Here is a 22,827-nt window from a genome sequence, read left to right as displayed (position 1 = left end):
AAAGTTCCTTGACAAAATTGAAGGAAAAGCTGATAATGATAACCGAAACCCCGGCTTTTAAATTAATTTAAAAACGCAGCGGAGAGTTCCGCAGGTCACCCACCAAAGGAATGGAGCGGGACCGCAGCAGACTATTATTAAAAGACTTTTTTTTCTTCATTTTCCCCTTCCCTGAACTATGTAACAAATCCCCCCAATAAAAAGTAGCATTTATTTTAACAATAACACTCTCTATCTGGTTATTTTGTATCTTTCTCTGACTCCTTCCTTTGCATGCAATTTCTCTCTCTCTCGCGTCCCTTTAACTCCGGCTGAGGTTTCTCCGCCATAGATTAATATGGCGGACGATACAAATCGGCTCATATCTCTATCAAAATTACCCCTAGAACGCTCCTCTTTTAGTCCTAACCCTTTCTAAGGCTCCTGACTCGAAGACAACCAGCGGAACCGGAATCGGTCCAGTTTTCGGCACCTCAACAGCTGACTGTCAAAACGGGACCGACTGCTCCTTTCAAGCCAAACTGCTGCCTTATCCCGGACTTTCCTCTCCCCGCGGCCCGCGGAATGGTTTTAAGAGATCCCTAGCCCCTTTCTGTGAACTGGGGATGGGGGGATCGCTCTCTCGCTGGGGAAACATAGTTCTCCAAGAACCCTTACCCTCTCTACAGCTGCCAGGGGGTGCCCGGACGGGTGCCCTCCACGTTTCATTCATACTTTCATAATTTCATGAAGGAGAAGAACACTCTTCCCCAGACCTATGCCTGGGCTTATGAAATCTTATACTTCCAAAGACTACAACCCACATGTGCCCCTTCCCCATGCCATCTCTATGAATTCCTTATGAACTCTTTTTCCTCATGTATTTGTGAATTTTCATATTCTATGTACTTGGACACTCTCATGACTCACTGTTGTATGAACTTCTAATCGTTGGGCTAACTTCATGAATTGTGAAATCATGCTGCTAGAACTCCACTTCTATATTGGGTTCCCCAGATGTTGTAAACTTCGTTCTTATCAAATGTTTTCTATTGTTTATATCATTCATGATTCCCCTTTATGCAATGTCACCCACCTTTATGGATTCTCCTTTATTTCCTTGAAATCTATCTATCTGCCTATATGTATTTGTACTCTTTGGGATCCCCGGAAAATATGTATTTTTTTCCAGCAGGGTTTATGTTCCAACTTTATTTTAATTTTCATTCTATCCCATATAATTGTCAAATCATGAAATCAAATGGGAAATATTATGACCCCAACGTGAACTCTAGCCCTATGACCCAGACCTCCCTTCCCAAAAAACAAAAGGATAATCTGCCACCGTTTAATCCAATCTCATTCCGATCGCATGGACAATATAGGGCTTGAGTCACCAAATTCCTAAAGGTGACTCGCCCCCAAGGCAAACATTGTCATATCCCAGGCCAGGACGCCTCAGGAAGGCACCCCTGTGGAGCCCGTCAATGACGGCTCATCACCACCCTTCTTTACTTCCCCCTGACACCCCAAGGCATATCTAAGATCTGTGAACGTGACAGGACCCCGGACATCCTTGATGGGTGCCATAAATTCCTTTAGAAATCGGCTGGGCCAGAATTAATCTGATATTTCCTGTCCTGTCACCTCATTGTTTCAATAGCTCCCGCCTCCTCCTCTCTGATTGGCCCGAGTGGGGACAAAAAGCGGCTCCCCATTGGGCCAGCAGAGCAAGGCGGGAAACGAAAGCCCGCCTCGTTCAAACTCTCAGCCTATCCACGATCAGATGGGCGGGGGAGCGGGGCGGGAAATTCAAAGGGCTGTCAGACCGAAACATTGTATAAATATGGCTTTATTTGAAACATATGTTACGCTAGTAGATTGAATGATCGCTACTAGTGTCCATTCAGCTGAATCGCTCAATAAAGACTCCTTGGCGGATTTTCCTTCACCCTTGGCGGACCTTCTTCATTTCAGGCTTCAGGTTGTATTGCGGCTTATATTCTCCTTTTGGCTTCGCCAAGGTCCGTTCCCTCAGGACCGGATCGGTCTCTCCTTAAGGGCCCGATCCCCTAAAACGCGGTCGACAACAATAAGGAGAAGACCTGGCTCTGGCTCACGAATGGGACCCTGAAGAAGGAGACAGAAGGCCTGATCCTTGCAGCCCAGGAGCAAGCCATCAGAACAAAGGCAATTAAGGCCAAGATCGAAAAATCAGCTGATGACCCAAAATGCAGACTGTGCAAGGAAACTGATGAAACCATGGATCATATCCTCAGCTGCTGTAAGAAAATTGCACAGACAGACTACAAACAGAGGCATAACTATGTGGCCCAAATGATTCATTGGAACTTATGCCTCAAGTACCACCTCCCAGCAGCAAAGAACTGGTGGGATCACAAACCTGCAAAAGTATTGGAAAATGAGCACGCAAAAATACTGTGGGACTTCCGAATCCAGACTGACAAAGTTCTGGAACACAACACACCAGACATCACAGTTGTAGAAAAGAACAAGGTTTGGATCATTGATGTCGCCATCCCAGGTGACAGTCGCATTGACGAAAAACAACAGGAAAAACTCAGCTGCTATCAGGACCTCAAGATTGAACTGCAAAGACTCTTTGCAGGTGGTCCCGGTGGTGATGGGCACATTGGGTGCCGTGCCAAAAGATCTCAGCCGGCATTCGGAAACAATAGACATTGACAAAATTACGATCTGCCAGCTGCAAAAAGGCCACCCTACTGGGATCTACACGCATCATCTGAAAATACATCACACAGTCCTAGATACTAGACAAGTGTTCGACTTGTGGTTTTGTGATGTGAAATCCAGCATATCTATCTTGTTTGCTGTGTCATAATATAATAATAATAATAATAATAATAATAATAATAATAATAATAATAATAATAATAATAATATACTTGATGACCTGAAGCTGTATGGGAAAACAGAAACTAAAATCTAGTCTCTGACTAACACTGTCCGAATTTTTAGCACTGACATCAGCATGGAGTTTGGTTTGGACAAATGTTCGACAGTGGCATTGAAGAAGGGAAAAATCATTGAAAGTGAGGGCATAAATATGCCTAATGGCCAAACAATCAAGTGTCACCAGCCAGAGGCCTATAAATATCTGGGCATATTACAGCTGGACAACATCAAGCATGAACATGTGAAAACTGTGGTCAGCAAAGAATACACACAAAGGGTCAGAAAAATTCTCAAAAGCAAGCTCAACACCATCAAGGCCATAAACACCTGGGCCATACCTGTCATAAGATATACTGCTGGCATCATAAACTGGACACAGATGGAACTGGACAATTTGGACAGAAAAACAAGAAAACTCATGACCATTCATCATTCACTGCACCCCCGCAGTGATGTTGACCGGCTATATCTGCCTAGAAGATCAGGGGGCAGAGGACTCTTGCAAGTCAAACAAGCAGTCAAAGAAGAACATGCCCTGGCAGAAACCAGTGCAGGTGGTCCCGGTGGTGATGGGTACACTGGGTGCCATGCCAAAATATCTAAGCCGGCATTTGGAAACAATAGACATTGACAAAATTACAATCTGCCAACTGCAAAAGGCCACCCTACTGGGATCTGCACGCATCATCCGAAAATACATCACACAGTCCTAAACGCTTGGGAAGTGTTCGACTTGTGATTTTGTGATACGAAATCCAGCATGTCTATCTTGTTTGCTGTGTCATAAAATAAAATAATATAGTTTATTTATATTCTGCTCTATCTCTCCAAGGGGACTCAGCGCGGATTACAGAACACACATACGGCAAGCATTCAATGCCATTTATACAATTAACATGAACAGACAATATACAGACAGAGGTAAAGGCATTTCCCATCTTATTTACGGCATCTTGGAATCTGTTGACTTTGGCCACTTTGGGGGGGGGGGGCTGTTGCGTCATCTGCCATGCCGAGGAGCTTTGTCGTCCTTAGACATCCTCCTGATTGATGTCCTTAAGGGAGCCTTTATTACCTCCCCGCTAAAAGCGGTACCTATTTATCTACCCGCATTTCTGCTTTCGATCTGCTAGGTGGGCAGGGAGCTGGGGCTAACAGTGTGTGCTCACTCTGACCCGAGCTCAAACTGCTGACCTTTCAATTGGCTGGATTTTTCTGTAGCTAGTGGTTTAGCTTGCTGAATGTATGGTGGCCTTCCAACTCCAATTTTTCATTAGATGGATTATCTAAACCGGTTTCAACATAGTTTCAGGCCTGAGTTAGGGGACAGAGATGGCTTTGGTCATCTTGATGGATGACCTGTGCCAAAAGTGTGTCCCTGTTGTTTCTGCTAAACCTCTTGGTGGCTTTGGACACTATCAAACATGATGTCCTTTTTGGTCACTTTACTGTTTTGCACTGGCTCCATTCCTTCCTGAAGAACCCAAAAGTAGTTCCTGGTAGACTCTTGCTTGATCCCTTGGCTGTCATCTTGTGTGGCTTGCTTAAGGCTGGTTGCAGTTTTCTGGAGTTTGGGGGTTCAGTTCCATCAGTATATAGGCGAAATCCAGTTCTGTTAGAACTTCCTACCTCAATCTGTCACGAGTGAATTGAATGAAATTGTATGATTGGGGTCTAGCTAAGGGCCCATTAAGGCTTGCCAAGGCTGAAGACACCATCCCATAATTGAAACCTGGGAAACATTAAGAAGGAGGTGGAGACTGGATTAATTGTGGTGTGAAAAGTGCTGATGAAGAAAAACTGCTAAACTGCTGAACTGACATAACTGACCTGAGAACTTTTGGGGTAAGCAAGACATGTTTACATGGTCAGAGACAATGGCTCTTTAAGTTAAGGAAGTCAGAAGCCATGGTTCTTTCTGTTAGGGAAGAAAAACAACACCTGTCTCGAACTGATAGAAGTTTCAGTAAGTATTAGCTGAATGGCAGGTTGTAAAAGCAATCCACAACAACAACAACAACAAAATTCTACATAAGGAGATCTTTTCCTCTTGGAAAAGTGTGTCAGATCTGTGAGGAATACAGAGCCTGGGCACCCGCCTCCTTCCAAGATAGACTGAATGATGAAGTACGGCGAGTATGTATGTGAATGGATGTATGTGGAGTGAATGCTGAGTATAGGTTTTTCCTTTGTCTGTGCAACCAATATAGGTATTACAAAACCAGTACTGGGTCAATGAGTCTACTTCTTTCTCTGAAATCTGTCGCACTGAAAACGGATTAAAGAACATTTTAAATGTTCAAAAATATTCATGACAAATCCAAAGAGGCCAGTTGGGTCGCAAACTGGTGCCTGTTACCCATAATAGACTGGATGTGGGCAAACAAATTGAAACCAAATTGCATTGAATAAGAAGCCAGAGACTCCAGTGGTGCAATGGGTTAAACCCTTGTTCCGGCAAGACTGCTAACCTGAAGGTTGGGTTGCTGACCTGAAGGTTGCCAATTCGAATCCCGGGAGAGTGCAGATGAGCTCCCTCTGTCAGCTCCAGCTCCCCATGCAGGGACATGAGAGAAGCCTCCCACGAGGATGGTAAAACGTAAAAATATTTGGGTGTCCCCAGGGCAACCTCCTTGCAGACAGCCAATTCTCTCACACCAGAAGCAACTTGCAGTTTCTTAAGTTGCTCCTGTCACAAAAAATGAATAAGAATACTGAAAAACTGCAATGCTGAAAGAGGCAATTGGTTCTTTGATGTCTGAAACATAAGCTGATATGAAACATGGAAGGACAGGAATATGGAAAAATCTGGAAATCCCAGATTCTTCTGCTCTCTAATCTTCAGCCAGTCCAGCCTACTCTTGTTTGTGTTCAATTATTGCTGTTGTTATTATTATTGTTGATGTTGATTTTAGTGGGACACGACAAGGTTAAAATACATAGAATATTAGTGACATTTCAGTCTCAAACAGTCTACCTTCTTGTTGTCAACCGCGTTTTAGGGGATCGGGCCCTTAAGGAGAGACCCGATCCGGTCCTGAGAGAACGGACCTTGGTGAAGCCAAAAGGAGAATTACGAGCCGCAATACAACCTGAAGCCGAAATGAAGAAGGTCCGCCAAAGCTGAAGGAAAATCTGCCAGGGAGTCTTTATTGAGCAATTCAGCTGAAGAGGACTCTAGTAGCGATCATTCGGTCTACTAGGGTACCATACAATCAAAATAAAGCCATATTTATACAAAATTTCAGTCTGACAGCCCTTTGAATTTCCCGACCTGCTCCCCCGCCCATCTGATCGTTGATAGGCTAGAAGGTTGAACGAGGCGGGCTTTCGTTTCCCGCCTTGCTCCGTTGGCCCAATAGGAAGCTGCCTTTTGTCTCTACTCGGGCCAATCAGGAAAGAGAAGGCGGGAGTTATTTGAAACAATGAGGTGACAGGGCAGGAACTAGCGGATTAAATCCTGCTAGACCGATTTCTAAAGGGTGCTTAATTTATTGATGGCAGCAATCAAGGGTGTCCGGGTTTCTGTCACGTATACAGATTTTAGATATGCCTTGGGGTGTCAGAGATGGAAGCAAAGATGGGTGGTGATGAGCCATATTGACAGGCTCTGCAGGGCGCCTTCCTGAGGTGTCCTGGTTTTTCCTTTGGGTGAGATATGACAATGTTTGCCTTGGGGCGAATCACCTTTAGGTCAACACTCCGAATTCGGCGACTCAAGCCCTATATTGTCCATGCAATTTGAATTTGATTGGGTTTAGCGGTGGCAGATTATCCTTTTGTTTTTGGGAAAGGAAGCCTGGGTCATAGGAAATGGGATAAGTTCTGGGGTTCAGGTTGAGTTCAAAATATTTCCTATTTGATTTCATGATTTGACAATTATATGAAATAAAATGAAAAATAAAATAAAATTGGAATATAAACCATGCTGGGAAAAATACATATTTTCCGGGGATCCCAAAGAGTACAAATACATATAGGCAGATAGATAGATTTCATGGAAATAAGGGAGAATCCATAAAAGTGAGTTATATTGCATAAAGGGGAATCATGAATGATATAAACAATTGAAAATATTTGATAAGAACGAAGTTCATAACATCTGGAGAACCCAGCATGGAAATTCATAAAAGTGGAGTTTTAGCAGCATGATTTTACAATTCATGAAGTTGTTATCTCTTGCCTCAGGCTAAAAGGTCAAACACCTTTTGTGCAGAGAGTCACAGTAAACTCCAGTAAAAAGTCTCAATCACCTTCTACTATAAATATATGGAATATAGAACATAAAGTCTTGATTTTTGAACTATCTTTTACAAAGTCCTGGGGGGGGGGTGGTCACCTCGATCACATTCTGATGCCTTCCATCCAAGCATTTTCCCGAATGTTGCAGAAAGTACAAACGCTGTTGGAAAGCACTGGAAAGCTTTGGGTTTTTGAACGTCTCTGTGTGAGAAAGCTAGGGATGGATGGGGAAGCGAACATCTGTCAAATGGATCTTTCCCAGCTGGAAAGTGGATCTGCAGATGTGATCGCCAGTGGTAGAAGGCGGGAGAGGAAACGGGAACCTTATGTTCTCTTTTCGGCATTGTGCAAAGGAAAAAGGAATCCTCGCTTTCGATTCTGGATGTTGACGAGAACAAGACATCGCCGAAAGGAATGACCATGAGCCAATGTATTTGTGTATACAAAAAGTGCATGCAGCCTGGGTCTGACATTTCTTTTGCATGTTTGTGGCTTAGATGAAGCAAAAGGGATAGCAATAAGACAGTTGGAATGATAATGCAGAGGGGTTGCCTAGAACAGAGTTGGAGATTCAGGTTGAATGCAAAATGTCCAAGATTACAGAAATGGAATGATAGGTGCAGGCTGCATCCACACTGCAGAATCATAGCACTTTGGCACCACATCAACTGCCATGGCTCCATGCTATGGATTCATAGGAGTTGGAGTTTTGTGAACTCTCCAATGAACCCATATGTTTGGGGAATAAATACAGCATTGGTCCATTCGAGCAGCCCCGTCCCCATTTTAGCATCTCCCTAAAGAAATTGTTAATGTTGGCCACGGCGAAACTCCTTTTTGACATCCATTAGGGCCTCACGGTGAGCAAATGTTCCATTCGTTCAGCTAGAGTGAACCAATTCAACGGAAAAAGAGTCCTGCCAATAAATATTATGCCAGGTTAACTTGTTTACTAGTTTCCACTTGTTTGGGGAGATCTTTTGGATGCAAAACATGCCACGCCAAGAAGCCACAACATGCATTCCCAAGGGAACTTCCCTGACTCCTATACTTACGTATTGGGTTCAAATTGCGACAGCAGTTGTCCAGAGCTGCACAACTTTTTCTGGAAAAATCGTTCAGATTCCCAAGGGAGGTTTCCATCAATATAGCTGAAGGTGCATCTTCACTGTCAAATTAATGTAGTTCGAAAGCACTTTAACTGTGATGGCTCAATGCTATGGGATGCTGGGAGTTGTAGTTTGGTACGGTCCTAACACTCTTTGGCAGAGAAGGCTAAAGATCATGTAGAACTGCAATTCCCATTATTCCATAACATTGAGCCATGACTGTTGAAGTGGGGCATAACTGCATTAATTGCACAACATACAATTGCACAACCAATTGTGCATCAGGGCCTAAGGCCCTGAGTTTTCTTATTAACTAACTCCGCATGTTCAGCTCTGCAAAAGAGAGGGTTAAGTGTGTGTTTGCAAAAGGCACAGGCAAACCTGCAACCTCTGAGAAAGCACAAGTCTTTGCACCACGACTTTTCATGCCAGCATCTAATGTACCAACCAATATCTAGCCACGCGATGTACATCTGAGACCTTCAGCTTTCTGGATTGAAGACTGAGCTCGAAACAGGTGGCTGGCAGAGAGGAGAAGTTGAGAGAGGCAATGCCACGCAGCTGTGCCATCCAGGAAATCATAAATCCGAGGAAACGATTTTGCATTTTGAAAATAAGCTTCCATGACAGCCACAGCCGGCTTGCTGCACAAAGAGGCAATTCAGCGGAGGAAACCCAGTCAGAAAACACAAGCAGCTTGCCATCGAGCACACTGGGAGAAATATGAGCACAAACAGTCAATTTTGTTTTCTGCAAATAGCCTTGGATTGGCTTACAAAACTTTACAAAAATACTTGTTTGTTTACTTGTTTGTTTGTTTAAAGCACTTGGACGCCAATCATTAGCTGAAATTAGTCTGGAGCATGTCAAAACAAAGGGCACAACACTAAAGGGCTTTCATGTTGCATGCGTTTGTGTGCAACAATGGCAAAAAAGGCTCATCTGAAGTAGATATTTGACCCAAGGAGCCTGGTGATTTTGGCCAGGCTCCCGATGACCAGATAGTGATGCTTTTAGTGATTATGAAAATAAAAAAACAACCATTTGGCAAGCCTGTTCTCTAAACTCATGACCTTTCTGGCTGCTGTTGAGGACCCGGTGTACCTCCCGTATTCATTACCCTCCAGTCTCAAGGAAATGACTTAATGGTTATTGATATTTATTCATATACCACACGGACTAGACTTTCTGTTTGGGATCCAGCATGAGGCAGAAATTTCCCTGAGCGCAGCTGAAGACTTTGCAACAACAGGGACAAGGAAAAGATGGGTTGGATAAGCAGCAAAGGAAGTATAGTAGACTTTGAGGCAAAGAGTGAGCAAACGGTAGCTCTCCAGGTGTTGTCGGACTCCTGCTACAAACGTTCTCTACCGTTTACAACTAGGATTTGCCATCCAAAAACATTTGGAAGCCCAGCAGATTCTTAATCCAAAATGTTCGAGCTTGGAAAAAACTATACCTTGGGAAACGCCCTCCTTTTTGATCTACACCTCATTCCTGTAGCTGGAGAATAAGGGGAGGCAAAGGCAGTTGCAATGTTATCAGCCAACCTTAAAAAGGTAAAGGTTTCCCTTGACGTTAAGTCCAGTCATGTCTGACTCTGGGGGTTAGTGCTCATCTCCATTTCTAAGCCGAAGAGCCGGCTTTGTCCGTAGACACCTCCAAGGTCATGTGGCCAATGGCATGACTGCATGGAGCGCCATTACCTTTCCGCTGGAGCAGTACCTATTGCTCTACTCACATTTGCATGTTTTCGAATTGCTAGGTTGGCAGAAGCTGGAGCTAACAGCAGGCGCTCAATCCGCTCCCAGGATTTGAACCTGGGACCTTTCGGTCTGCAAGTTCAGCAGCTCAGTGCTTTAACACACTTCGCCGCCGGGGCTCCCAGCCAACCTTACGATATCTGAATTGTTTCTGATTCACATGCACAATCATGGGAGCATTGTCACAACAGCAAATGACACCAGAAACCCACCTGAAAAGCCAGGCAGTGGCACCAAGCGAAGTCTCTTGGCAGGCATAGGATGCCATAACAGTCGTGAATTGCAGTCTTGATCAACTAAATGTGTATTGTTCTGGATGCGTATGTGATTACGTGCGATGCCTGTCGGTACACAATGTGTAACCATATACGGTACCATCATGAGCAATTCATAACCGTTATAATATGAAATGTACACAAATACTGAATGCACATCAATGCACATCAATGCACAATGGAATCCTATAGAGCAGCATTTCTCAACCTGGGGGGGTGGGACCCCTGGGGAGGTCATGAAGGGGTGTCAGAGGGGTCACCAAAGACTATCAGAAAACACATATTTCTGATGGTCTTAGGAACCCCTTTGGCAGAAAAGGGTGAATATCTCTTCACTGGCCCTTCTCTTCCTTGGAAACAGACAGCAAATCTTCCCACCAAAAGCCCAATTTGCCCAATTCTGTCATTGGTGGGGTTCAAGGGGCTCTTTGATTGTAGGTGAAATATATATCCCAGCAACTACAACCCCAACATTTCAAGAACTATTTTCCCCAAACTCCACCAGTGTTCGCATTTAGTCATGTTGAGTATTCGTGCCAAGTTTGGTCCTGATTCATCATTGTCCACAGTGCTCTCTGGATGTAGGTGAACTACCACTCCAAAACTCAGGGTCAGTGCCTACCAAACCCTTTCCTGTTGGTCATAGGAGTTCTGTGTGCCAAGTTTGGTCCAATTCCATCATTGGTGGAGTTCAGAATGCTCTTTGATTGTAGGTGAACTATAAATTCCAGCAACTTGTACTACTCCCAAATGACAAAATCAATCTCCACACCAATCCCACCAGTATTAGAATTTGGGCATATTCAGTATTTGTGCCAAATTTGGTCCAGTGAATGAAGATACATCCTGCATATCAGATATTTACATTATTTTTCATAACAGTAGCAAAATTACAGTTATGAAGTATCAAAGAAAATAATATTATGATTGGGGGTCACCACAACATGAGGAACTGTATTAAGGGATTGCAGCATTGGGAAGGTTGAGAACCACCTCTCTAGAATGGCAAGATTTCACCATCTGACCTGAGCCCAGCTTTTCCTAGGCTCTCTCCAAATGAGAGACAGGTTTTGGTGGACTCAGTTCTCATGTGTTGTAGTGCTGGGGCTCACCCTCCACTCTTTTTCTCATCCATTTTCCATCTCAGTGCAAGAAAACTAGATTAAATCTCCCTTATCTTGTCTAAGACCCTAAATTGGCAACACTAGCACTACATGTGGAACTCTGCTTCTGTGCCAGAAACACAAATGCCTCCATTGCAAAACAGTGGAAAAGTTCAACCCGTAGGTGTAAGTCCATTTATGTCAAAAGAATTCCAGCCTGTTTTGGAAACAAAAAAACCCGACACACAGAAGCACACACAATTGCACATTTCCAGCAGCTTCTGTTAGCAAGTCTCCTTTTTGTTGGCATCGACCAACCTAGCTGGTGGCTTGGCTTACATATCTCGGCTGGAGACGCCAGGCTCTTCTAGGCCATTTGTACATTGTGTCTAGTCTTTGGGGGGAAATGGTTATGAAACCACTGATATGGAGTAGATTTGAATGTGCTCCATGATGTAGGTCGCCCACCCTTCCTTCCTCCCCTGGGATAAAAGAAGGATTAAAACCAGGCCTAATCTGGAAAACAGGACCATGGCAACCTAGCAGGGGAAATAACCTTTGGAATGTCAACATCTACGTTTCCAAGAAGCAGAACAGAACAAGTTGGCTTTCTCCTTCGAACACGTCCCTCAAAAAACCCATACCTTTGCTTCTAAATGTGGATTGAAATGAACGCAAGTGCCTTTCACAAACAGGCTTGTTTTCATTTGCAGGTGAGGTGACCTGACCGGCCGCTGTTCCAAGAAGGTCCATCGTTCCATCTCTAGCTATTTCCATCTCCTTGATAATGGCAATTTCTCTACTTTGACAAGGATAGGTGCCAAAAACAATGCAGAAGGACATGGATACAGCATGACCCTGGAAATACGCTTATGCTCTGCCCGTGATAAGACTTAAATGCACTATCTGTATGATCCAACTCTTCGAAGAAGGTAAGAGCCTTGACATGGGGCAGTATTTGAGGAAGTCAGAACCATAGAATCACAGCGTTAGAAGGTATCCCATGGGTTATGAGGTTCAACTCAATGCAGGGTCACCAGCTAGAGCATTCCCAACAAGAAGGTGTCCAAAGAAGAGACCCTACCAACTCCCTAAGTATTTGGTTCTATTGCTGAACTGTTCTTATGCCAAGAATGCCCATCCAGTAGCCAATCAAAGCCTACTCTGGTGTAACTTCCAACTGTTAGACTGGCCCTACCTCTGTGTGACCTTGTGTAAGGAGAGAATATGAAGGCAGTGGTAATCCCCTTCTGATGAAACGTTGCCAAGAAAGCCCCATGATAGCTTCTCCACAGGTCAGAAACAACGGCACACCACAACAAAGTGACTCCCTCTACACCCCCCCCTTTCCCAAAAACTAAGAAGTTCCTTGTACCTGAGGTATATACATGTTAGACCAGAATGCCCATAATGTTAGACCAGAATGCCATATACACCGAAGGCTTCATCTTCACATAGCACTGTCCCTGCGCTTGACCCTTGCTTTGTTTTCTTCCCCTAACTCTCCAATCGATCCAAAGCAATACGTCGCCGTAGGTGCAGAGAAAATCTTGGCTGGCTGCAGAGGGAATAAAAATAGTCGCCGCAAGCTCTGTGTTTTGCAATCTGCTGCACAGCTCCGCCGCTTTGCTCGGTGTTCCGTTCGGACAAAACCACTTTGCCGCCTGGAGCAGATGGGAATGAGCCCAACAGGGTGGGCTTTTTTATCCTCGGTGTGACTTTTCTATCTCCCATCAATAGTTGTCTCTCCTTGGCTGTCGCTCTCGTGTTTTGCCCAGAGAGAAGGCAAGACCTTGGCTCAACGGTGGCACGGCAAAGCTCTACAGCTCATCTTTCTGATCTTGGGTTGTGCCAAAGACTCGAGATGCTACAAAGAAGCCAACAGAGAGAGAGAGTTTGAAGTACTTGGCATCCGCTGGGGTAAGACAATGAAACCTGGTCTTCTTCCTGTTTTCTTTCAAGGTCAAGGAGCATCCAGGTACAGTACATGCATTTTAGTAGAGCATAGATTTTGGGGTATCAACTTGGCAGTGGATGGTAGTAAAGCCTCCTTCTCTGGAGTTCTGGATGGCCACCTATCAGGAATGCTTTGGTTGTATTTTCCCACATGGCAGAATGGGGTTGGGCTGGATAACCTTTTGGGGGTCTCTCCCACTCTATGATTCCATGAATGTTCTCTTGCTTTCCTTTTACTAGATACTCATTTGAGATGCTTGCTTTGCATCCAAAGGCTGGTTTTCCATTCGCGACATGGGCTTGCGACACTCGCGCTGCTCAAGTGGATGAATTATTCATAAAACCATAGGATTATTGAGTTGAAAGAGACCTTAAGGGCTATCCAGTCTAACCCCGTGGCGCAACAAAATATTCTGCAAGATGCACATTGTGGCTATGCACCGCAACACAATCATGCAACAGATATTATGATTGTGCATTGCACAATGGCACACAGTAGTTGGCATGTTGCTACTGCACATGTGGGTTGTGTAGTGCTGATGCACCATATCTCCATATGAAGACACGGGAGAGTGTTGGATCATAGCCTTTTTATGTTAATGGGAGTGAAACCAGAGGGATGTTTGTGGCGTGGCCAATATGCTCCCAGTTTGGCCTGACGTGGTGCTGACACAATTTGATGGATAAGTTTCAGCACTTTGCTCCAGAAATACTAAAACCCAGTGTGCTTCCATTGCTCCTCTTACATTGAAACTATCAGCCTTGGGATGAAACGCCCCTGAAATCAGTCAGAGCTGACTCAGCCAGCTGATCAATTTGGCTGTTTTTTGATTCTGACATACATGGAATCTTTAAAGGTCACTTGTGTGTGCGCGCATTTTTACGTCAAGCTAAAGAAACCCGCAGCCCATTCCTGGCTTAGCTGGTTTCTCTTTGCAGAGAAACCAGCTTTTAATATACATTTCCCTGACCCTGTTTTGTTTACCTCTCTGCTTTGACTTCACATTTTAATAATTGATCGACAGAGTGGTATTTGCTGGGGTTTTACATGATGCTGTTCACTTCCTTGCATTGATTTACCCCTTGATGACACACTCTCAGGGTTTTTCCCCCCATTCATTTTGCTGCAGTAATGGGGAGAGCAGTTTTAAAGATTTCCATCCTGTATAAAATACTAACTTCCCTGTGAGGAAGTCTCCTTGAACTTACGGGACTTTGATTTCAGTAGCTGTTTATGGCAGAGCTGGAGAATATTTCAGAAAACGTTTGGAGGACACTGGGAGCTGACTTCCAGATATTGTCAGACTCCAGTTCCCAGCATCCTTACCTCACTGTCTCGAATCCATCTGGATCGCAAGACAAATAAAGGCAAACTTTACAAAACTGGCATTATTATTTCATTTCTTTGCTGGTTGCTTGAGAGTTCCAATTGTTTGCATTCGGGTTAACTGAGAGTCTGTTGCGGTGTTTGTGAACCTGGGGGTCGGGACCCATAGGGGTCACAAGGGGGTGTCAGAGAGGTTGCCAAAGAAAACACGTATTTCTGAAGGTCTTAGGGACCCCTTTGGCAGAGAAGGCTGAAGATCTCTTTGCCAGTCTTTCTCTTCCTTTTTGGAAACAGACAACGAATCCTCCCACCAAAAGCCCATTTTGCCCAATTCTATCATTAGCCAGTATAAAAAAGTATGAAAATGAACAAAATCTAGCTACCAGTATTAAAAAACTCAAAAATCAAAACAGTAGATGGGAAGCAACACTCTGAGGGCAGAGGAGCCCCAAGGACGGCTAATGACTCTTAAGAAAGGATGCCCCCCAGGCAAGAGACAAACCTTTCCAATGCTAATTAGGGTGATTAACTGAAACATTAACGCTGGCTTCCAACTGACAAAGGACTCTTGTCACACCCTGGACTCTACACAGATATATATTGTTTCCTTCCATGCCCAGTTTATCCATGCCTCACAGCCTCTGAGGATGCCTGCCATAGATGTGGGCGAAACGTCAGGAGAGAATACTTCTGGAACATGGCCACACAGCCCGAAAGACATGCAACAACTCTACTTTCCCCATGTTCTTATGAAAAAACCAATTAGGAAATGATATTGATAACCCAGGAACAAACATTGTGTTACATAATGTAGTCTCTCTTTCAGGTCATGACTGACGGAGAACCGCCGATGAACGCTCTCCATGGATGCAGCCTTCCGGATGAGAATTCGTCCCTCTCCGCCTGCCCCAAAGAAGCTTGGCTTGAGCCTGCCTTCACCTTGGCAGCCAGGACTCGGGTGGTCGTGACCAGCTGCTTTTTCATGGTGGCAGCCTGCAGCAACTCGGTGGTCCTGTACAGCGTGACCCGGAAGAGGCGCAAATCCCACGTCCAGCTGCTCATCCTCAGCTTGACAGCGGCCGACCTGCTGGTGACCACCATTGTGATGCCGCTGGATGCCGTGTGGAACATCACCATCCAGTGGTATGCTGGAGATAGCCTCTGCAAGCTCCTCAATTTCCTCAAGCTCTTTGCCATGTACTCGGCCGCTCTGGTGCTGGTGGTCATCAGCTTGGACCGTCACGCGGCCGTCCTTCGCCCGTTCTCCTTCGCAAATTCCAACCGCCGCAACCGAGTCATGCTCTCTGTGGCCTGGGTGCTCAGCGCCTTGCTGGCCTCTCCTCAGGTAAGAAAGCATTCAAGGAAAGGGGAATGGCATGCAGCCCTCCTGATGACATTGGGCTGTATCTCCCAGAAGTCCCCGTCATTGGTTATGCTGGGCGAGGGTCTTGGGAGTTGCAATCCAACAAGAGACAAGGTGTTTGAAGCCAAGACCCTTTCCAAAACAAGGCCTCTTTTGTGCAAGTCCTCCAAAGAAGGGTCCTCCACTGAGGTAGAGCAGCTCTTATGGTCAGGAAGTTCTTCCTCGTGTTTAGGTGGACTCTCCCTTCTTATAACTTCTGGGAGCATCCTGGCCTCCCAGAGAAGTCTGAACTCCTTTCTCCATATCCATTCCAGCTCTTTCTTTTCCACCTCTACACCGTCCCGGGGGTCAATTTCACCCAATGTGTGACGCATGGAAGCTTCAAAGAGCGCTGGCAGGAGACCACTTACAACATGTTCACCTTCACCACTCTCTACGTCACCCCGCTGAGCGTGATGGTCATCTGCTACATCCGGATCTTGTTTGAGATTAGCAAGCAGCTAAAAATTAACCAAGGTGAGTCCAGGATCCTTGACAATTTGGCGTGAAAGTGGCGTCAATAGACTTTATCAAATACTGTCATACCCCTACATCTAGATTCCCAGCTGGACCGTGGTTAACTGAAACCATGTACCATATATACTCGAATATAAGACAACCCAAATATAAGCTGAGGCATCTAATTTTACCACAAAAAAACTGGGAAATCATTGACTCAAGTATACGCCGAGGGTGGGAAATTTCAGAAATATAAATAGATACCAAAAAAATCACATTAATTGAGGCATCAGTAGGTTAAATGTTTTTGAATATTTACATCAAGCTCTAATTTAAGATAAGACTAACTCTGATTAAATCATTATTCTCATCTTCTTCAATGTAAATGTGCTTATGTATCCTTTTAATAATAATAGAGTAAAATAATACATGTAATAATAACAATAAATACAGGAAAATAATACATGTAATAATAAATAGAATAGAATAGAATAAATGTAATAATAATAAGATCAGAGTGAAATAATAAATGTAATAATAATAATAATAATAATAATAATAATAATAATAAACAGTCACAGAAGCAGCAGAAATATACAACACCAGAAAACCGCAAAAGATCTCAGCCGGCATTTGGAAACAATAGACATTGACAAAATTACGATCTGCCAACTGCAAAAGGCCACCCGACTGGGATCTGAGTGCATCATCCGAAAATACATCACACAGTCCTAGACACTTGGGAAGTGTTCGACTTGTGATTTTGTGATAGGAAATCCAGCATATCTATCTTGTTTGCTGTGTCATACAATAATAATAATAATGATAATGATAATAATAATAATAATAATAATAATAATAATAATAATAATAATAATAATAATAGGGTAAAATAAATGTAATAGTAGTAACAATAATAGAGTACAATAATAAATGTAATAATAGAGAAAAATAATAAATGTACCATATATTCGCGAGTATAGGCTGACCCAAATATAAGTCAACCAGGATCCTCACGAGTATAAGCCGAGGGGGGCTTTTTCAGTCTTAAAAAAAGGGCTGAAAAACTAGGCTTATACTCGATTATATACAGTATGTGGCCAAATGTCATTAAATTGCCAGACTTCTGGTCCTGACATACCATTGAGGACCTAGCAAATTCCTAGAGACCATTTTCCCCTGGGCACAAAACTATGTGAAAATGATGGATATGGGTTCTGCAGTTATGGATATTATTGCATTTTCTCCTCTTTTCAAGTGGCTATGCTCCCAAATAAACATCCATTTGAGCCACTTGTCTAGCTCCATGGAGTTAAAGGCATCAGAGGTTGACCGCCTATGTCGACAGGGCGTTGGGTTCCCTCCAGGCTTTACTTCTAAGGAGCTATCCAAGGCGCGTACTGCCAGGTTCAGCAGTTGGATAGCTCTCTTAAAGTGAGAGCATGAAATCCCACCACTCCTCCAACATGGGAAGCGCCTATGGCACCTGCCTCCAGATTTTGCTGGACTGCAGCTTCTGTCATCCATTACGGTTAGCTAGGACGATGAGAGCTAATAAAGACTGCATTCCAGCCATCAAAGAGGGTTAAAAGTATCCTTTGGTTGCTCTTATGAAGATGAGGGAGAAGAAGCTGTCATAGATAAATAGATATACACACTAGTGTGGCGCAGCTGGCTAGTAACCAGCTGCTATAAATCACTACTGACCGAGAGGTCATGAGTTCGAAGCCCGGGTCGGGTTAAGCCTCCGACCATTAATAGCCCCGGCTTGCTGCTGACCTATGCAGCCCCGAAAGACAGCTGCACCTGTCAATTAGGGAAATTTAGGGACGCTTTATGCGGGAGGCTAATTTAGAACACCATAAAACTGCCAGCAAAATACGAGGAAAGGAATGAGGAAGTACAGCCACTACTGGACGGTGAAGCAACAGCTCCCCCTGTGGCCGGAATCGTGAAGCTGGAAAAATGTTAAAAAATGCCTCTGAGTCTGTCTAATGTATGTTGTTTGTCTGTTGGCATTGAATGTTTGCCATATATGTGTTCATTGTAATCTGCCCTGAGTCCCCTTCGGGGTGAGAAAGGCGGAATATAAATACTGTAAATAAATAAAATAGTATAGCTGCACTGAGGTAACAGTTGGATCATGACCAATATCTGCTACCATTTCTTCTCTCCAACCTTGTAATCTTGTACGATTTCTTCTCTTCAGTGTTGCAATCTTGGAGCCTATAAACTGATAAGTATATTCCCTCTCTGCTATCATAATTTTATTTCAAAATGGTATTGATTCTCAGAATGATCAAAGCAATTGGCCTGTCCTTGGAAGCACTCTTAATGCTCACAAATGTAGAAGCTTGCAAGTCAGTCAAGAGCAGACTATGGATCTTGACTTCCATAATCTGACTCTTGCAGCAAAGATAACTTGTTCCCATACCACATCGTTAATTCCATGCGAGCGAGGAATCATGGCAACATATCTTCGTATTTTGAATAATCGCACCCAGAGGAGAGCTTTGGTGACTGCAAGATGTCATAAGTTGCCATCAGTTCTTTTGATGGGAGATATGAAAAGGTGGAACGCTACAATAGGGTTTATTCTTGTGACTTGTTCTCTGTTGAAACACGTCATCATTCTCCATTTGTTTGCCCCAATATGATTTTTTTATCGTGTCAGAAGTGACTTGAGAACATACTGCAAGTCCCTTCTAGTGTGAGAGAATTGGCCGTCTACAGAGACGTTGCCCAGGGGACGCCCGGATGTGTTACCATCCTGCTGGGAGCCTTCTCTCATGTCCCCATAAGCTAGAGCTGACAGATGGGAGCTCACCCCATATTCCGGATTCGAACTGGAAACCTTCAAGTCAGCAACTCAACCTTCACGTCGGCAGTCCAGCTGACACTGTTAATGTGGGATTTGTGTATTGATAGTGTTTAAATGCAATTTGTGCCATGTTTGTATTGCAACTGATTGCATCATCCAGATTGTACTATAGTAGAATCATAGAATCATAGAATAGTAGAGTTGGAAGAGACCTCATGGGCCATCCAGTCCAACCCCCTGCCAAGAAGCAGGAAAGTGTGGAAAGAGTTAATTGCCAAGAAGCTATGATGATCTTGATGTGTGGTTGGAACTAGGGAGTATCCAGACACAAGTGTGTGTATAATTGATTGCTCAGTTCGGTTGAGTTCTGTCTGCCTAGAGTCGAGTCAAGTTCTGTTGGAGAACAGAACAGTCCTGTGTTCATCTGTCGTCTGTTTGTGTTGATACAGTAAAACTTTGTAAATAGTTTTACCAACGTCTTCGAGTGTCTCTTTGTTCTACACTCCACTGCTTCCATCCAACTACTTCTGCGCTGCAAATACGCTGACAGACAAGGATTTAATCTTATTAAATATAAGATGCGGATAAAATGCAGGAATTCAATTTTTTGTTCTCAATGGCATGGGTGTTATAAAATTCCATATCTTCTAAACAACCCTGATGCATACTTTTGTGAGAGTATTGCCAATTTTATCCTTGCAATTAATAATTTTTAAGCATGTTTTCTTTTTATCTGTGACTACCCTTTGTTGTATATACCTGTGATAAGTATTCAAAGCATTTTTAAAGTCCCCATTTCCTGTGCTCTTTCCAATCTAAGGTGACCGTTACTTAGGTGGCTGCTATGTTATAGTTTTGACCCATACTTTATTCCCACCTTCTATTTTTTGAGTCAAGAATTGTTTTTGTTCAACTTGCATTTAATGATTTCCTTCATCGCGTTCCTTATATATTTTTTAGCTTTTAACAGTCCCACCACATAGGGAGAAAGCTTCAAATTCCGCCATTTATGCCATTCAGTTGCCACTCTGACTCCCTTTCTGCACCACTGACCCCTCTGCGATTCTCCCCGCAGGTCTGGCCAGAGGGAAGGACGACCACATTTCCAAGGCCCGCATGAAGACCCTCACCATGACCATCCTGATCGTGGCCTCGTTCATCGTTTGCTGGACTCCGTATTACCTCCTGGGCTTGTGGTATTGGTTCCAGCCCGACATGATCCGCCAAATGCCGGAGTACGTCAACCACTTTCTGTTCCTCTTCGGCCTTCTGCACACCTGCACCGACCCCATTGTCTATGGGCTATACACCCCGTCCTTCCGCGAGGACATGAAGATGTGCCTCAAGGGCCTGAAGCTCACCTTGACCCACCAGGAGAAAAGCCTGGCCGTTATTGTGGAACTCAAAAACAAAGAGGACCGCGAACAGGGCCGGCCCCGTTCGAGCGTTTCCAACGGCGGGACAATGCACACTGCGTTTTAGAATCTGACGCTTGGACAGAGAAGGTCCTCTGGACCCACTGACGTATGAATATTGAACTCTCCATCTGTACAAGCGAGGAGCCAGAAACTAAATGCAAGAACTGATTGTTAACATGAGAATATCAAAAGAGCCCCGGTAGCAAAGTGTATTAAAGCGCTGAGCTGCTGAACTTGCAGACCGAAAGGTCCCAGGTTCAAATCTCGGGAGTGGAGTGAGCGCCCGCTTTTGCTCCAGCTCCTGCCAACCTAGCAGTTCGAAAATATGCCAATGTGAGTAGATCAATAGGTACAGCTCCGGCGGGAAGGTAACGGCGCTCCATGGCCACATGACCTTGGAGATGTCTACGGACAACGCCGGCTCTTCGGCTTAGAAATGGAAATGAGCACCAACCCCCAGAGTCGGTCACGACTGGACTTAACGTCAGGGGAAACCTTTACCTTATCAAAGGAGCAGGCACACGTGAAGTGGGGCATACAAGGAATTTGATTTCCATTAGACTCCTTGAGTCTATTGAGGATGCAACTCATGCTCCTATAGTATTCCTTTTGAAGAAATACAATTAGAATTAACATCCTTTTTTCCTCTTGGTTGTAACTGCTCTGGCTGTAATGGCCCATATTCTAAAGAATAGGTTACGTACCTGCTTGTTGTCCATGAATGGGAGCCTGTGCTGACTCAGTCCAAACAACTGAAGACTTTTCAGGCTGCCTCTGAAAAAGATCGCTTTGTATTTTTGCAGAATTTTCAAGATGAAGTGTTTTAATTCCCAACTTTGTGGGGAAACACGAGACCATTTTTGTGTTTGTTGGCTCCCATTGCTCCGCTCTATTCTGGACAGTCTCCAAGGACCAGCAATTCATAGCTCTTACACAGGCACCAGGTCATGAACCACAAGTTCATTTTGCAAATTTGTCATTTGCAGAATTTTCCACCTAATTCAGAAAGAATAACTTTTCCAAACTCTAGTTGTTTCTGTTTGTTCCATGGTGTTCCATTAAAGCCTTTTTCACCTCTTTCATCTGCTCTTTCCTATTATTGAAGCTGACTTCAGACACCCTAAGATTTCTACTTTATTAGTGGAACAGTCATGGTGCTATCTCCTTCATATATATCTTTTCATAAGGAATTTGGGGAAGGATAAGGCCCCAGCTTTGGAGAGGTGTCGGAGGGATAGGGGAGGGAGGGGGGCTGTGAATTGGTTGAGACTATTTTTAAAATCGGTTAAGTGTTATTGTATTTTAATCTGTTTTTAACCACACTATTTCCTTGTTTTCAACTTTTGCATTGCGCTTTTTAAACTTGACCAAAGTGTGGGATTGTTAGCCGCCTTGAGTCCCCACAGAGAGAAAAGCAGAGCATAAATAAAGTTAATAATATCTACACTGTTGTTGAAGGCTTTGATGGCTGGAATCACTGGGTTGTTGTGAGTTTTCTGGGCTGTATGGCCATGTTCCAGGAGCATTCTCTCCTGACGTTTCACCCACATCTATAGCAGGCACCCTAAGAAGTTGAGGGGTCCTTCAACCTCTGAGGATGCCTGCCATAGATGTGGGCGAAACATCAGGAGAGAATAATAATAATAATAATAATAATAATAATAATAATAATAATAATAATATCACTTTATTTTTATACCCCGCCTCCATCTCCCCGCAGGGACTCGGGGCGGCCAAGCCCAAATAATCACAATAAAACAAGATAAAAACATTCAGAAAAGAACAAACATCATCAACAATAAAAGTTTAAACAGAATAAACGGAATGCTACTGAAACATGGCCATAAAGCCCAGAAAACTCACAACAACCCAATATCTACACTGACCATACAATGCAGTTCAATCTGCATTATAACAGCAGTGTTGATGGGTCCTGGACTTTCTGCTTTTTCTCACCTGAAATATATGTCATCAAACCTCACATTTCATTAATTCAGACACACAAGTTGGAAAGAAAACTAAAGCTCTCCACGAGG

At 43.9% G+C, this 22,827-nt stretch overlaps 1 protein-coding gene across 3 annotated transcripts; it reads left to right on the top strand.

Annotated features, from left to right (window-relative positions):
* The first annotated feature begins 11,666 nt into the window (after positions 1-11,666).
* gnrhr (gonadotropin releasing hormone receptor) lies at positions 11,667-21,873 on the top strand. Of its 3 annotated transcripts, none has more exons than XM_062962993.1 (6): positions 11,667-12,121; positions 12,226-12,340; positions 13,187-13,328; positions 15,518-16,036; positions 16,369-16,570; positions 20,449-21,873. In XM_062962993.1, the coding sequence occupies exons 4-6, from the start codon at positions 15,521-15,523 to the stop codon at positions 20,853-20,855; spliced, it is 1,125 nt and encodes a 374-aa protein (XP_062819063.1). In that variant the 5' UTR covers positions 11,667-12,121; positions 12,226-12,340; positions 13,187-13,328; positions 15,518-15,520; the 3' UTR covers positions 20,856-21,873. The 3 variants fall into 3 exon arrangements, with proteins under 3 accessions (XP_062819063.1, XP_062819062.1, XP_003226613.1); XM_062962992.1 differs by having other exon boundaries at positions 12,929-13,328; XM_003226565.4 differs by having other exon boundaries at positions 11,667-12,340; positions 13,149-13,328.
* The last annotated feature ends 954 nt before the right edge of the window (positions 21,874-22,827 follow it).

The sequence above is a fragment of the Anolis carolinensis genome, unplaced genomic scaffold (assembly GCF_035594765.1).
Source record: "Anolis carolinensis isolate JA03-04 unplaced genomic scaffold, rAnoCar3.1.pri scaffold_11, whole genome shotgun sequence".
Lineage (NCBI taxonomy): Eukaryota > Metazoa > Chordata > Lepidosauria > Squamata > Dactyloidae > Anolis > Anolis carolinensis.
This window is presented reverse-complemented; position numbering and strand designations above follow the sequence as displayed.